The following is a 13,467-nucleotide window of genomic DNA, read 5'->3' as shown; positions in this document are numbered from 1 at the left end:
GATCAGGTTAAAGAGGGCACTGTTGTTGATTTTTGAGCCAGTGCTTCAAGTCTGCACTGAAAAAGATGACTCCAGAATAATGCAACTTATGCAAAGCCGGGTACTCTTATTTAGTGGTAAATAAAGTACCATTGTTAACGTGACTGTGTTCCACAGAGAGAAGTGAAAACAGCATTGGAACATATTGAACATTCCTTTTGATATATCTGCAAGTTTCATTTCTCTTAAAACAACACAGTTTTGTTGTGGATGGCAGCCTATCCCCTTTTCCAAAATAGTCACTGGACATTTTTATTTTGTAATAAAGTACCACAAGATTAAATTTTTAGAGTACATATGTAGCCAATGTTATTGTCCTGGAACAGAATTGTGTTTTGTCTCTGTCTTCAGGCTGGCAGCAATCCTCAGCCTAGCTGTTGCCTTGGCAACCCCCCTGCCTTTTTTTAACAGGATGGACTGTTCCCCCCCCCTCACCCTTGCCAGATGGTATTGTCCCAGTTAATTTCCCATCAGCCCAGACCAGCGTGCTTTCTTTTAGTTCAGCAGTCATCTCAATAGTTTTATCTGGGCAATCTCTACTTACCTTAAAAAAAAAAACTGTATAGCTGCTGGTTAATTCGTTCTCCGTCTATTGATCGGCAAAGTTTGGCGACATCTTTAAATATGGGGAATGTAAATCGATGCTATAGGAACAAGCATTCTTGTTAAAATAGAATACAAGAAAATTGGTCTTTCAAAGTTTTTTTTAAAAAAACAGAAAATGCTAAAAGTATTTTTTCTTACTACAGAACTGATTTATTAAAAAAAAACCACACATGCAGGATATTGACTGAACTGCAACTTTAACCTGCCTGTCCCTAGACATCTATAAGGGTGTGCCTGGGCCAGAACAGTTATTACACCTGCTGGCACGCTCCCACAGGGGAAATGGCACATTAACCCCATCCCTTTCTAGCACACTGCTGATTTTAAAACAATGGTTGCTTCTCCTGCGGGTGCATTGTGTGTGACCTGCTGTAATGTACCAGCAGAACTAGTGATGCTCACTACATACAGGCATACCCCGCTTTAAGGACACTCACTTGAAGTACACTCGCGAGTAAGTACATATCGCCCAATAGTCAAACGGCATCTCGCGCATGCTCCTGTCAGCACGTCCTGAACAGCAATACCGGCTCCCTACCTGCACCGAAGCTGTGCGCAAGCGGGGAGACTATAGACCCTGTTACAAATGCGTTATTTACATCAGTTATGCACGTATATGACGATTGCAGTACAGTGCATGCATCGATAAGTGGGGAAAAGGTAGTGCTTCACTTTAAGTACATTTTCGCTTTACATACATGCTCCTGTCCCATTGCATACGTTAATGCAGGGTATGCCTGTATGTGTGCCTTAAATGTTACTCTGAGCAGCTTTATTCATTGACATTAGAAGAAACAGCTTGACGTTGCCTGACTGAGGTGCTTGGTAGGGCCCTTTTGTTTAAAAAAAAAATCAGATTGTGACTGCATCAAATGTAATAACTTGTTATATGAGAAGTCCCAAGAAGCAAGCAAAGATGTGACCTGTGTTATTGCTCCCGCTGCTGCATTATGGTGGGATTTTCTGCAATATCACTGCCATTGAATCTTATGGCAACTTTCTGATATTCTGTGTTATAACGCGATACTCTGTTATCAAATAACAAATAACGTTGTCTACATATGTAAATGTTATTAGCTTCTGTAAGAGGACATGTGCAGAGGTACGCAATGGAGACTGTTTAAGGTAAAATTAAGATAAGGCATTATTGTGCCTGTCCCTTTAAACACAGCAAACATGTGAAAATCTGCAAACAAAATCTACTCCACTTTGGAGTATATTTACATTTGCAGTCCAGCCCTCTTTAACTGCGTGGTTAGCCCAGCGTTTCACCAGCCCAAATCATAGAGACATTTATATATAGATTTAGATAACAGTCTTATAAGAAAAGTCTTATCTGTCTCTTGTAGCTGTAGGGGAAGGCTTCTCTGTTCTCCTGGTGTCCGCACCCTTGTGTGCTAAGGTAATGTCAGAATCCAGGTTTAGAAGTATTGTTCCCTGTGTCTTGCTGGCAGCGTGCATTCTCTTTGCCGCTCAAGACATCTGTTTGTTCCACAGGCCAGCACAGTTGTGGACTAGGGAACTCTGTCTTTCTGCTTCCTGGGTCAGCTTAGATCACGTATGAGCTCAGGAAGAACCATCTTCCTGTCTCACAGGCAGGCTTTTCTGACACCTGTAATCAGCCAGGTGGTGTTGGTTTAATTGTCTTCCAGCAGTTAACCACCACACTGCTGGATTGGAGGCACATTTTTGAACAGGGATAAGTCCCCTGTTACAGCTTCCATTGAAATATTCAATCATCCTTAAACTAAAAAATTGCCAAAGTTTCGGTCCCTTGTAAGACCTTTTATTGTATTCATAAAGTTCCTAATAGGGGCCAAAACGTTGCCAATTTTTGTTAATAAATAGCAAATGAGTGATATTTTTATGAGCACATTCACATATCTCAGACAAGTCAACAAATCCACCTATCCCCATTATCTCTTGGCATCAAATGCTTCCATTGCAGCCAGGGATTCTGGCTAATGACATGCAAATGAGCACACAATGTCACTGTTACGCTGTGCCCACCACAAACAAGATGAGACCCCTGTACTGAGATGGGAGTATGAACACACCAGCCACAGACACAGGGATCACGTCCGGAGTGTAGAGTAGTCGTGCTAGCTGCGTCTGGGGTAGAGAGGTCAGGGTAGTCGTTAATACTTGCCAAGGTCGGGTTTGGAGAGTGCAGGATGGTCGAGTTGCAATGCCGTGGTCTGGGTTGGAGAGGGTCAGAGGTAGTTCCAGAAAGCAGATGGTCCAGGGGCAAGCCGGTCGGTACACGAAGGGTTAACTAGAAGCAAGGCACAACTGGATCGAGGCAAGACAGGAGTGGTAAACACTGTAACACAATCTATGCTCAGACAAAGAGCCTGTGGCTCAGCTGAGTATATATACAGGGCTGGGCCAATCCCCATGGGGGGTGGAGCGGAGGCGTGGCCTCCACAGGAGCCTGTGATAGGTGGTGCGATAGAAGCACAGCTGCAGCTTGTAAAAGCAAATGATTGTTGCCACAGAGCTCAGGAGTGTCGCATACGAGTCACGTGCGTGCGCCGCGCATCGAGAGCGTGCGACGTGATCCAGTGCCCACCTCAGCGGCGTCACTTGACGTCATGCGCACCGCGCAAACCCGATCCGAAGTTCGACCAACTGATGCCCCGCGGGGGTGCGTGAGAAGACGTGCGGGGCTGCCGGGCGTCAGGGATCCTCACAGTCACCTTTTGCTTCTTGTCCATTTTAACATGGACCCCTATAAGCTTATGCCTCCTGTATTACACAGCTTTCTGCACAGCCTGGGTTAAACAAGTGCATTGCCAGGAAACTCACAGACAGCTGTTTCGACCTTTTTGGTCTCAACAGCATGAAGATTACTGGATATGCAATGTAAGGTTAATAAATAGTAATTTGCTTACACTGAAGTGCCTTTACTGTAATTACTGTGAAAAATGAATACAGGCATACCCCGGTTTAAGGACACTCACTTGAAGTACACTCGCGACTAAGGACATATCGCCCAATAGGCAAACGGCAGCTTGCGCATGCGCCTGTCAGCACGTCCTGAACTGCAATACCGGCTCCCTACCTGCACTGAAGCTGTGCGCAAGCGGGGAGACTATAGAGTCTGTTACAAATGCGTTATTTACATCAGTTATGCACGTATATGATGATTGCAGTACAGTACATGCATCGATAAGTGGAAAAAAGGGAGTGCTTCACTTTAAGTACATTTTCGCTTTACATACATGCTCCGGTCCCATTGCGTACGTTAATGCGGGGTATGCCTGTATGTAGTTCCCTACGGTCTCACGTTTACTGAAATCTTGTGCAAACCTGTCTAAATAAAGCTAGAAAACGTCTGGTAAATGTGCAATCCCACATGGAACCATATTGAGCAGATTACATATAACTAACAAATTAAAATTAAAAAATGGCCCCAATCATCGGAGTGATACCACTAAGCCTATTGAAAAAATTTTAGATTACTTTTGAAAGTGTTTCTGGCAATATTGGTAATTGTTGTAACCTAAGCTTAGGTTGAATTTTACTACCCTTCTCTCTTGCTTTCCTCCTTGTCCCTTATCTTTTTAGGAGGGATGTTTCAGATTTGAACAACAATTAAATGTCTGGCCATTTTCAAATGTATATTTATTCTTTGTTTTTATTCAAAGAGGCAATCCAAGCCGTTGTATTTTTTTTTGCACATTTTTTAAAATATATATTGCATTTGAAGCATTGGGTCTCCGAAGCTGAATCCCATATATTTCAGCTCTAGGGACCCCTTGCTTACAGATATCCTCCAAATTAGATGTTGGTAGCCACTCTCCTTGGCTGCCAGGGTTACCAATATTACAGTACCTAACAGGCTCTGAAACCTTAAAGCTTGGGTACAGGAAAAATGGGAAACACGCTCCCCCCCCCACCCGCTCAACATTTACTCGCCGCCGCAGCTCCTAACGAGTGCCGCACCCCTCACCCCGCCGGCGCCGCTCCCCCTCAAAATGTAATCGCCGCCACTCCTAACGCTCCCCCACACCGTACACCACGGCTCGGAGACCCGGTGCCGGACCGCAGCCCGAGGAGATACAGCCACTCCTAACTACCGCCGTTCCCGGCCCATTGACATGCCGCGCATGCACGGTAGTCATGGCGACGCTCAAGATGCCATGGCTCTCCTCACAGGGACACTGCTCCCCGGGGCCCTATGCAGGCCCTGATCTCCCGCGGCCTCTCCCCCTGGTGCATGCCCGTGTCCCTGCAGGCCTCCCGCGGCCGAGGCATGGAACGGCTCCTGCTCCGGTAACGGGGGGGAGGGGGTTTGAGTACGCTGCGTCCCCCACAGCATCATCAGAAGGGGCATCGCTGCAGCGCTCCCCTCCGAGCAGGCTCCAGCTGACGATGACACGCTGCCCCCCTCCCCCTGCCGCCACTGCCTCCATTGCCTCTGTGCCGCGATCTGGTAGGAATAAGGGGGGGGGGACTGCTGAAAGGTGCTGGGGGCAGGACAAGGGTGCTGGGGGCAGGACAAGGGTGCTGCAGGGAAAGGATAAGGGTGCTGCAGGGAAAGGATAAGGGTGCTGCAGGGAAAGGATAAGGGTGCTGCAGGGAAAGGATAAGGGTGCTGGGGGGAGTCAGGAGAGAGGGGGGCAGGACACACTGACACACACACACACACACACTGACTGACACACATACACACGCACACACTGACTGACACACATACACACGCACGCACACTGTGACACACGCACGCACACTGTGACACACGCGCGCACACTGTGACACACGCACACCCCAGTGATGCGCCGAACACCGCCCCTGAATGATGTGCCTATTCCCCCCCCACCCTCCCCTGTGAGCTCCCCCCCCCTGTGAGCTCCCCCCCCTGTGAGCTCCCCCCCCTGTGAGCTCCCCATCCCCCCTGTGAGCTCCCCACCCCCCCTGTGAGCTCCCCCACCCGCTCAACATCCATGATGCTGGTACTGCTGCCAATAAACATGACCCCGCCAATCAAATTTACTCATGCTCTAAGCAGTAATGCTGACAACACACAAAGAAGTTTCACTTACTATGTCCGTGCACAGCACGCACAGCTTTTTTTTATGTTTTGTAAAAAAGGCAATTCCTCCTTGAGTGATACAATTTTTGAATTTGTGCTTTATTTAATGTTTCTTAACTTGTCTATGCCAGGTTTTACAGCCATATGCATTTAAGAATTAAATGAGGAACATGTTACTCTCTTGTAGGACAAGAACGGTTCGGTAACATGACAAGGGTGTACTATAAGGAGGCAGTCGCAGCTTTTGTGGTATTTGATGTGACAAGAGGATCAACCTTTGAAGCCATCGCCAAGTGGAAAACTGACTTGGACAGCAAGGTTTTTCTTCCAAATGGTGGTCCTATACCTGCTGTCCTTCTGGCCAACAAATGTGACCAAAAGAAGGAAAACAACATCCAGAGCCCTTCTCACATGGACCACTTCTGCAAAGAAAACGGCTTTGCTGGATGGTTTGAAACCTCTGCGAAGGTAACACATCTACAGTACCCAATACAGTAAACATTTACATAGTTCCATAAAACCTCCTTTAACTAGGACTTTAAGCGTTGCCACTAGGGTTTTTTTTATTTTTAGTTGGTTTGAAGCAGGGGGCCTCCTGAGCTGGACATCGTTGATTTCTGCTACGAGGACCCCATGCTTCCCTAGATACTTATACAGTCGTTGGAGCTGCCGGTAGCCCCTCTGGCTGGGCACACAAAATTAACTTTGAACGGTTTTGCATTCTGCAGGCCAATGGCAAGCCGCGACGTCATTCCATGTGGCTTCCTATTGACCGTGTGCGGCGGGAGCTTTAAACAGAAGTGAAATACCGGCATCGCCTTCAGATGTAAGCATCTCAGGGAGCAGAGATTTCCCCAACCCAGAATTAACATGTAAAGCTCCTGAGACCCACCCAGATTTCCACCCAGGGAGATATATTGTCTCTTTTTTTGCTATTTTAATTATTATATATAAATGTGGTTGCACTTCAGTGGAAGAAAATGTTGGTGTTATAAATCACTACATGTATCTACCATCATTTTAGGAACAAAGCCTAGAATGAGTGTTACTCATTAATTAAAATATGAATATAATTTACTGGTACTGTAGCTTGAATCAGAAGTAAAAAAAAACTGAAATGCTGTATTTTTTATAGATTTTTTTTTGGGGTGGTAATTAATATTTTGTTGAACACACATAAACATATAACATTGAAACTGGCGGTGAATAAGGACTATTAAGTCCATGTAGTCTGCCCATTTTAGCAAAATCAGAATCTGACCTTTTTTCCAATGCTTCCTTTCCCTGTTAGGAGTCTCATTGGGTGTATAGCATTTTGAAATGTATAGTTAGGGGAAAACACAACCACATTTTCTGGAAGACTTTTCCAAGCTTCTGCTACTAATGTATAAACAAACTTTCTCACAGTTCCCCTGAATTTGCCACTGTTGCACTTTTTAAAGCATGACCTTTTATTCTTGTGTTTCATTTTCTCAGACAGAAGCGTCTTTCCTGTGCTTCTGCAGTACAGGCATACCCCGCTTTAAGTACACTCACTTTAAGTACACTCGCGAGTAAGTACATATCGCCGAATAGGCAAACGGCAGCTCACGCATGCGCCTGTCATCACATCCTGAACAGCAATACCGGCTCCCTACCTGTACCAAAGCTGTGCGCAAGCAGGGAGACTCTAGAGCCTGTAACAAATGTGTTATTTACATCAGTTATGCACGTATATAACGATTGCAGTACAGTACATGCATCGATAAGTGGGAAAAGGTAGTGCTTCACTTTAAATACATTTTCGCTTTACATACATGCTCCGGTCCCATTGTGTACGTTAATGCGGGGTATGCCTGTATCTGAAAGTCTGTCACGTCCCCCATTTTGTCTTACTTTATGTAGAGTGTACATACGGTATTGGGGTACTTTAGTCTATCTTTCTATTGCTTAAAATAGAAACTCCCATACTATCTTTGTATGTTGGACTCAATCTATTCTATGTCCTATTTCAGATGAAGCCTCCAGATGTGGCCTCACTAACGATTTGTAATGTGCCATCGCTACCTCCTTTCTACCATTTATCCCTCTCCCTATTCATAATGTCTTCTGTTTTGTTAAATTGCTGGACTCTTTTAAAGCTGTGATGCCCCATGCCATTATTTTCCCCATCACCTTTAAGCAAGCTGATCTGTGTTTCTCAGATAACGATATAGCTGCCAGAGGGGAACCTGGTTGTGGCAGCCAATAGAAAACTAGCCATCAGGCGCTGACCTGGCAGCTTTCTATTGGTTGACCCCATGGCCATATCATATTTTTTATCTCTCTACCAGCAAAACATGCTTTTATAAGGAACCCAATTGCACAGAGGCTGGTTCATTAAGCTGTAGTGCAGCGTATCACACCCAAATTCAGCGATAACTGCCATTTACTTTAAAGATAGTTCCCCCCAGATGGGAGTGTGATTTCAGCTTGTTGAATCCCGCCTAAATATCTTTCAAAATGTGCTGAAAGCTGCTATTATAAGGTCAACAGCAGTTTTATGGCAGTTGTACTGGTTTGAATGGTATTTATTAAGTCCCTTTAAAAAAAAAAAAAAAAAAAAAAAAAAATCCCGACCTGCTGGATTTAAGATGATGGGAAATAACCACTCAGTTCGTTTTGCTCTGTGTTTGTCTGAGCAGTATCATGTGCTCCTTATTTTCTGTGGCTAAAGAGTGCATACATTTGCCACAGTTCATACCATTTGTCTTCCGACAAAGTGTAATAATCTTATACTATATTAGTGAAAGCACTGTATGTTTGCCTGCCTGCCTGCATGCATGCCTGCCTGCTGGATGTCCGGTGTCCCTAGCGGCAATCTCATTGGTCCCTTGGCCCGCCCGCCCCCGCACACCTCTCATTGGCCTCACACACTCACACCACCCCCTTGGCCCGCCCCCCACACCTCTCATTGGCCTGAGGCGGAGTGACGGGCCAAAGGTCCAAAAAAATAAAAAAATAAAACACACACACACACACACACACACACACCTCTCTCCCCTCTCCAAATCACCTTTTCCCCCTCCCCAGCGGCATCACCTCTTCCCCCTCCCCAGCGGCATCACCTCTTCCCCCTCCCCAGCGGCATCACCTCTCCCCCTCCCCAGCGGCATCACCTCTCCCCCTCCCCGCTCCAAATCACCTTTCCCCCTCCCCAGCGGCATCACCTCTCCCCCCTCACCGCTCCAAATCACCTCTCCCCCTCACCGCTCCAAATCACCTCTCCCCGCTCCAAATCACCTCTCCCCGCTCCAAATCACCTCTCCCCGCTCCAAATCACCTCTTCCCCCTCCCCGCTCCAAATCACCTCGCTTCCCGCAGCTGCCACGCGGCGCGTAAGATGGCGGACCCCCTTCCTCCCTCGCGGCGCCGAGTCAGACGGTGGCGGCGCCCGGAAGTACAGGTAGGTGTCGCTCCCCACCTCCGGCGCCAAACGGAACTGAGAAAGGGCGCATCAACTGAGAGGTGTGTGTGTGTGTGTGTGTGTGTGTGTGTGTGTGTGTGTGTGTGTGTGTGTGTCACTGTCCACTGCCCCCCCTCCTATCCACTGCCCCCCCCTCCTGTCCACTGCCCCCCCCTCCTGTCCACTGCCCCCCCTCCTGTCCACTGCCCCCCCCTCCTGTCCACTGCGTCCCCCCTCCTGTCCACTGCGTCCCCCCTCCTGTCCCCCCTCCTGTCCACTGCCCCCCCCCTCCTGTCCACTGCCCCCCCCCTCCTGTCCACTGCCCCCCCCTCCTGTCCACTGCCCCCCCCTCCTGTCCACTGCCCCCCCCTCCTGTCCACTGCCCCCCCTCCTGTCCACTGCCCCCCCCTCCTGTCCACTGCCCCCCCCCTCCTGTCCACTGCCCCCTCCCTCCTGTCCACTGCCCCCCCCCTCCTGTCCACTGCCCCCCCCCTCCTGTCCACTGCCCCCCCCCCTCCTGTCCACTGCCCCCCCCTCCTGTCCACTGCCCCCCCCCTCCTGTCCACTGCCCCCCCCCTCCTGTCCACTGCCCCCCCCCTCCTGTCCACTGCCCCCCCCTCCTGTCCACTGCCCCCCCCCTCCTGTCCACTGCCCCCCCCCTCCTGTCCACTGCCCCCCCCCCTCCTGTCCACTGCCCCCCCCCTCCTGTCCACTGCCCCCCCCCCTCCTGTCCACTGCCCCCCCCCCCCTCCTGTCCACTGCCCCCCCCCTCCTGTCCACTGCCCCCCCCCCTCCTGTCCACTGCCCCCTCCCTCCTGTCCACTGCCCCCCCCTCCTGTCCACTGCCCCCCCCCTCCTGTCCACTGCCCCCCCCTCCTGTCCACTGCCCCCCCCCCCCTCCTGTCCACTGCCCCCCCCCCCTCCTGTCCACTGCCCCCCCCCCTCCTGTCCACTGCCCCCCCCCTCCTGTCCACTGCAGGAAATGCAGGGGGAGGAATCCATGCCTTTGAGGCGCCCCCCCCCCTCCCTTTGACGCCCCCCCCCTCCCTTTGACGCCCCCCCCCTCCCTTTGACGCCCCCCCCTCCCTTTGACGCCCCCCCCCCTCCCTTTGACGCCCCCCCCCTCCCTTTGACGCCCCCCCCTCCCTTTGACGCCCCCCCCTCCCTTTGACGCCCCCCCCCTCCCTTTGACGCCCCCCCCCTCCCTTTGACGCCCCCCCCTCCCTTTGACGCCCCCCCCTCCCTTTGACGCCCCCCCCTCCCTTTGACGCCCCCCCCCTCCCTTTGACGCCCCCCCCCTCCCTTTGACGCCCCCCCCCTCCCTTTGACGCCCCCCCCTCCCTTTGACGCCCCCCCCTCCCTTTGACGCCCCCCCCCTCCCTTTGACGCCCCCCCCCCTCCCTTTGACGCCCCCCCCCCTCCCTTTGACGCCCCCCCCCCTCCCTTTGACGCCCCCCCCCTCCCTTTGACGCCCCCCCCCTCCCTTTGACGCCCCCCCCTGCCTTTGACGCCCCGCGCGCACACACTGACTGACGCGCACACAAAGCCTGACTGACGCACGCACACACTGACTGAGGCACACACTGACTGTGTGTGCGTCAGTCAGTCTGTGTGTGTTTGTGTTTCTGCCTCAGACTCACTGACGCGCGAGCAAACACACAGTGACTGACGCACACACGCTACATGAAGCTGTAAAGGAGGGAGGGAGGGGGGGGACTGGATTGATGTGAATGGGGGACAAACAGAGAGAGGGGGGAGGAGAGAGAGGAACGGGAACATTACATCCCGGGCAACGCCGGGTCTCTCAGCTAGTCATACATAAAACTGGAAGTACATTCAAATATTTATAGTCTGTACATATGATTATCCAGGGGCCGAGGCACCGAAGACATTTAAGCTGCAGACCAAGCAATATTCTACATGTGTTTTTTTAATGAATCAGTTCTGTAGTATGAGAAAATACTAACATTTAAAAAAAAAAAAAAAAAATTCTGAATGACATTTTTAATGTATTATAATAACATTTAATGTAACAAGCATTTTTGTTTCTATAGCAACTATTTACAAAGTCACATTCCTTCCTCTTCTGGAACAGGCTCTGGCACACCCCTTTTTGAGCCCTGCCCTCTCTCTAGCAGTGCACAAATTGTATCTAGTGACTGCCTGGTCACATGATCTTCCCCACAGAACTTTGCATCTTTGGTCCTCTTCTGCTGCCCTGAGAGCTATTTAGTGAACCCCTGAGCTGAATCTTCACCGATTGATCACAGGAGAACGGAGCGATCAGCTATTTAGCTAATTACTTATCATTGTGTGGATTATATTGATGCCCATATTAAAAGTTGTGTGTGTGTATATAATATAAATATATATATATATATATATATATATATATACACACACACACACACACCAGCTTGGACTGCTGCTTTAAAATACATCTGTAGTGGCCATAATGTGCTCAGTGTCAACACTAATTTATATACAGTATATCTGGTTCCAAAATATGTTCAAGTTGGGGCATGATTACAGTAGTGCACCTCTGCACTGATTGCCTGGCCAACAATTATGTGTTGCCATTGTTAGTTCTTCGTTTTGAAGGATATATTGTACATAGCACTTGTGAGAATGTGATCTGCATAATTTACTTATTTGCCATCAGTTGCTATAAATGTGCATACTTTCTTAGCCACGTTTCACATTTATTGACGGATTTACTTATTTCTTTTTAGGACAACGTCAACATAGACGAGGCTGCTCGATTCTTGGTTGAAAATATACTTACAAACTCCAAAAACTTTCCTGCAGAAGAGAATAATGATGGTACTATAGAGATCAACTCAGAAGCCATGCCAGCAGAGAGTAAATCGCAATGCTGTTAACATCACGTGTGCATAAACATGACAAACAATGCAGCCAAAGAATCTGTAGCTGCCATTGGCAATCAAACTGCTGCTAAATGCTGTTTCCATGTCCAGCTACAGGAGATCTTATTTATCTTGATGGTAATGGAGTTTACAAATGCTGTACTTTTTTCTTTTTGTATCATGCATTTATGGTATGTTTGTCATATTCAGAACAATGGGTAGTAGGTGTTGGCACAGTTTGTTTTTAAAGTAATTGTGAACTTTATACTAATTAAACTTAACAGGTGTTGGTGTTCTCACCATAGGAATGTAAATGTGTATCTTTAAAATAAAATGCCAAGCATTCTATAAGTTGTTTAGAGGTTGCAAGGAAATATTTTCACAGAATAATAGTTATTCATTGCATATTATTGCACATTCGGAGAAATAACATAAACTACCAAGCCAACACACTATGCATTTTCCAAAGCAAAAACTGATGTAGCCACATATAGGTGCACTGAAGTTATGAACTAGTATTAATATTCATGACCTTGCTTTTGCATACTAAGCATACAATTCAAGGAAAACTTACAATTTCCAATGTGGGCGAGTATTATGGGATCCCAGAAACAAGGCCAGCCCTGATCTTCTATTAACGTTTTCTCCATCCTAATAAGTATGAGAATTGGTCAAATGTTGACCTTTCACTAAATATCTTGTTAGAGCCACCTCTGTTAAGCTGCTTCAGCTTGTTTTTAAATCTTCCTGGTAAGTGGAGGTATGGGTAATGATGTAGTAATTTTGTGCAGTTCTGTCTTATTGTCTAATGTCTATGATGTATATTATATCTGATGCTGCAAAGTTATTTTCTATAGAGGTATTCTCCAACATGCATTATTTTACAAAAATAAATCTGAACAATTAAACACACTATACACTTGTATTCTATGTTTGTTTCGGGGGTGGTGAAAATGAATAAAATATTTGCTCTACCTGTCAAAAAAGATCCCTTGGCATTATTTTATCCCTGCATGCAAAATGTGTTGCGATGTGACATTTTTATGTTTTTGCACACCGCGTCTTCTATAAAGGCAGCCGTCCATCATCATTTCCAATCATACATGACTGCATAGAAGGCACACATTAATATATTTAGTATAGTGTTGCTCAAATGCCAAAAGTTAAATGTGAAGGATATTGCACCCTCACCGCCCTCCCCCCTCCCAATACTGTTTTGTGTCTGCCAGAATATCAATACTGAAGACTAATTAAGATCCATTTTTTTTTTAACTTCTAATTTTTTTAATTGTTTTTGACATTGAATAATACTGTAAAAAAAGGGGGGAGGAGTACAATATAAGAGATTGGGGGGAGGGGTCATACATGAAATACTCTTCCACACAGATATATTCGGTACAATCTGGATAATTAATACTTTACTCCAACCAAGGTCACGAGACAGTCAAACAACGGAGGACTTTATCCCAACAGAAGAACTTGATGGCAGAATC

At 47.6% G+C, this 13,467-nt stretch overlaps 1 protein-coding gene across 1 annotated transcript in view; it reads left to right on the top strand.

Annotated features, from left to right (window-relative positions):
* RAB32 (RAB32, member RAS oncogene family) overlaps positions 1 to 12,889 on the top strand; it is a 44,122-nt gene extending 31,233 nt beyond the window's left edge. The window contains exons 2-3 of the mRNA XM_075596534.1: positions 5,871 to 6,151; positions 11,840 to 12,889. Coding sequence (XP_075452649.1) covers positions 5,871 to 6,151; positions 11,840 to 11,989 — 431 coding nt within the window. The 3' untranslated portion in view covers positions 11,990 to 12,889. The remainder of the gene's footprint in view (positions 1 to 5,870; positions 6,152 to 11,839) is intronic.
* The last annotated feature ends 578 nt before the right edge of the window (positions 12,890 to 13,467 follow it).

This window comes from Ascaphus truei, chromosome 4 (genome assembly GCF_040206685.1).
Source record: "Ascaphus truei isolate aAscTru1 chromosome 4, aAscTru1.hap1, whole genome shotgun sequence".
Lineage (NCBI taxonomy): Eukaryota > Metazoa > Chordata > Amphibia > Anura > Ascaphidae > Ascaphus > Ascaphus truei.
This window is presented reverse-complemented; position numbering and strand designations above follow the sequence as displayed.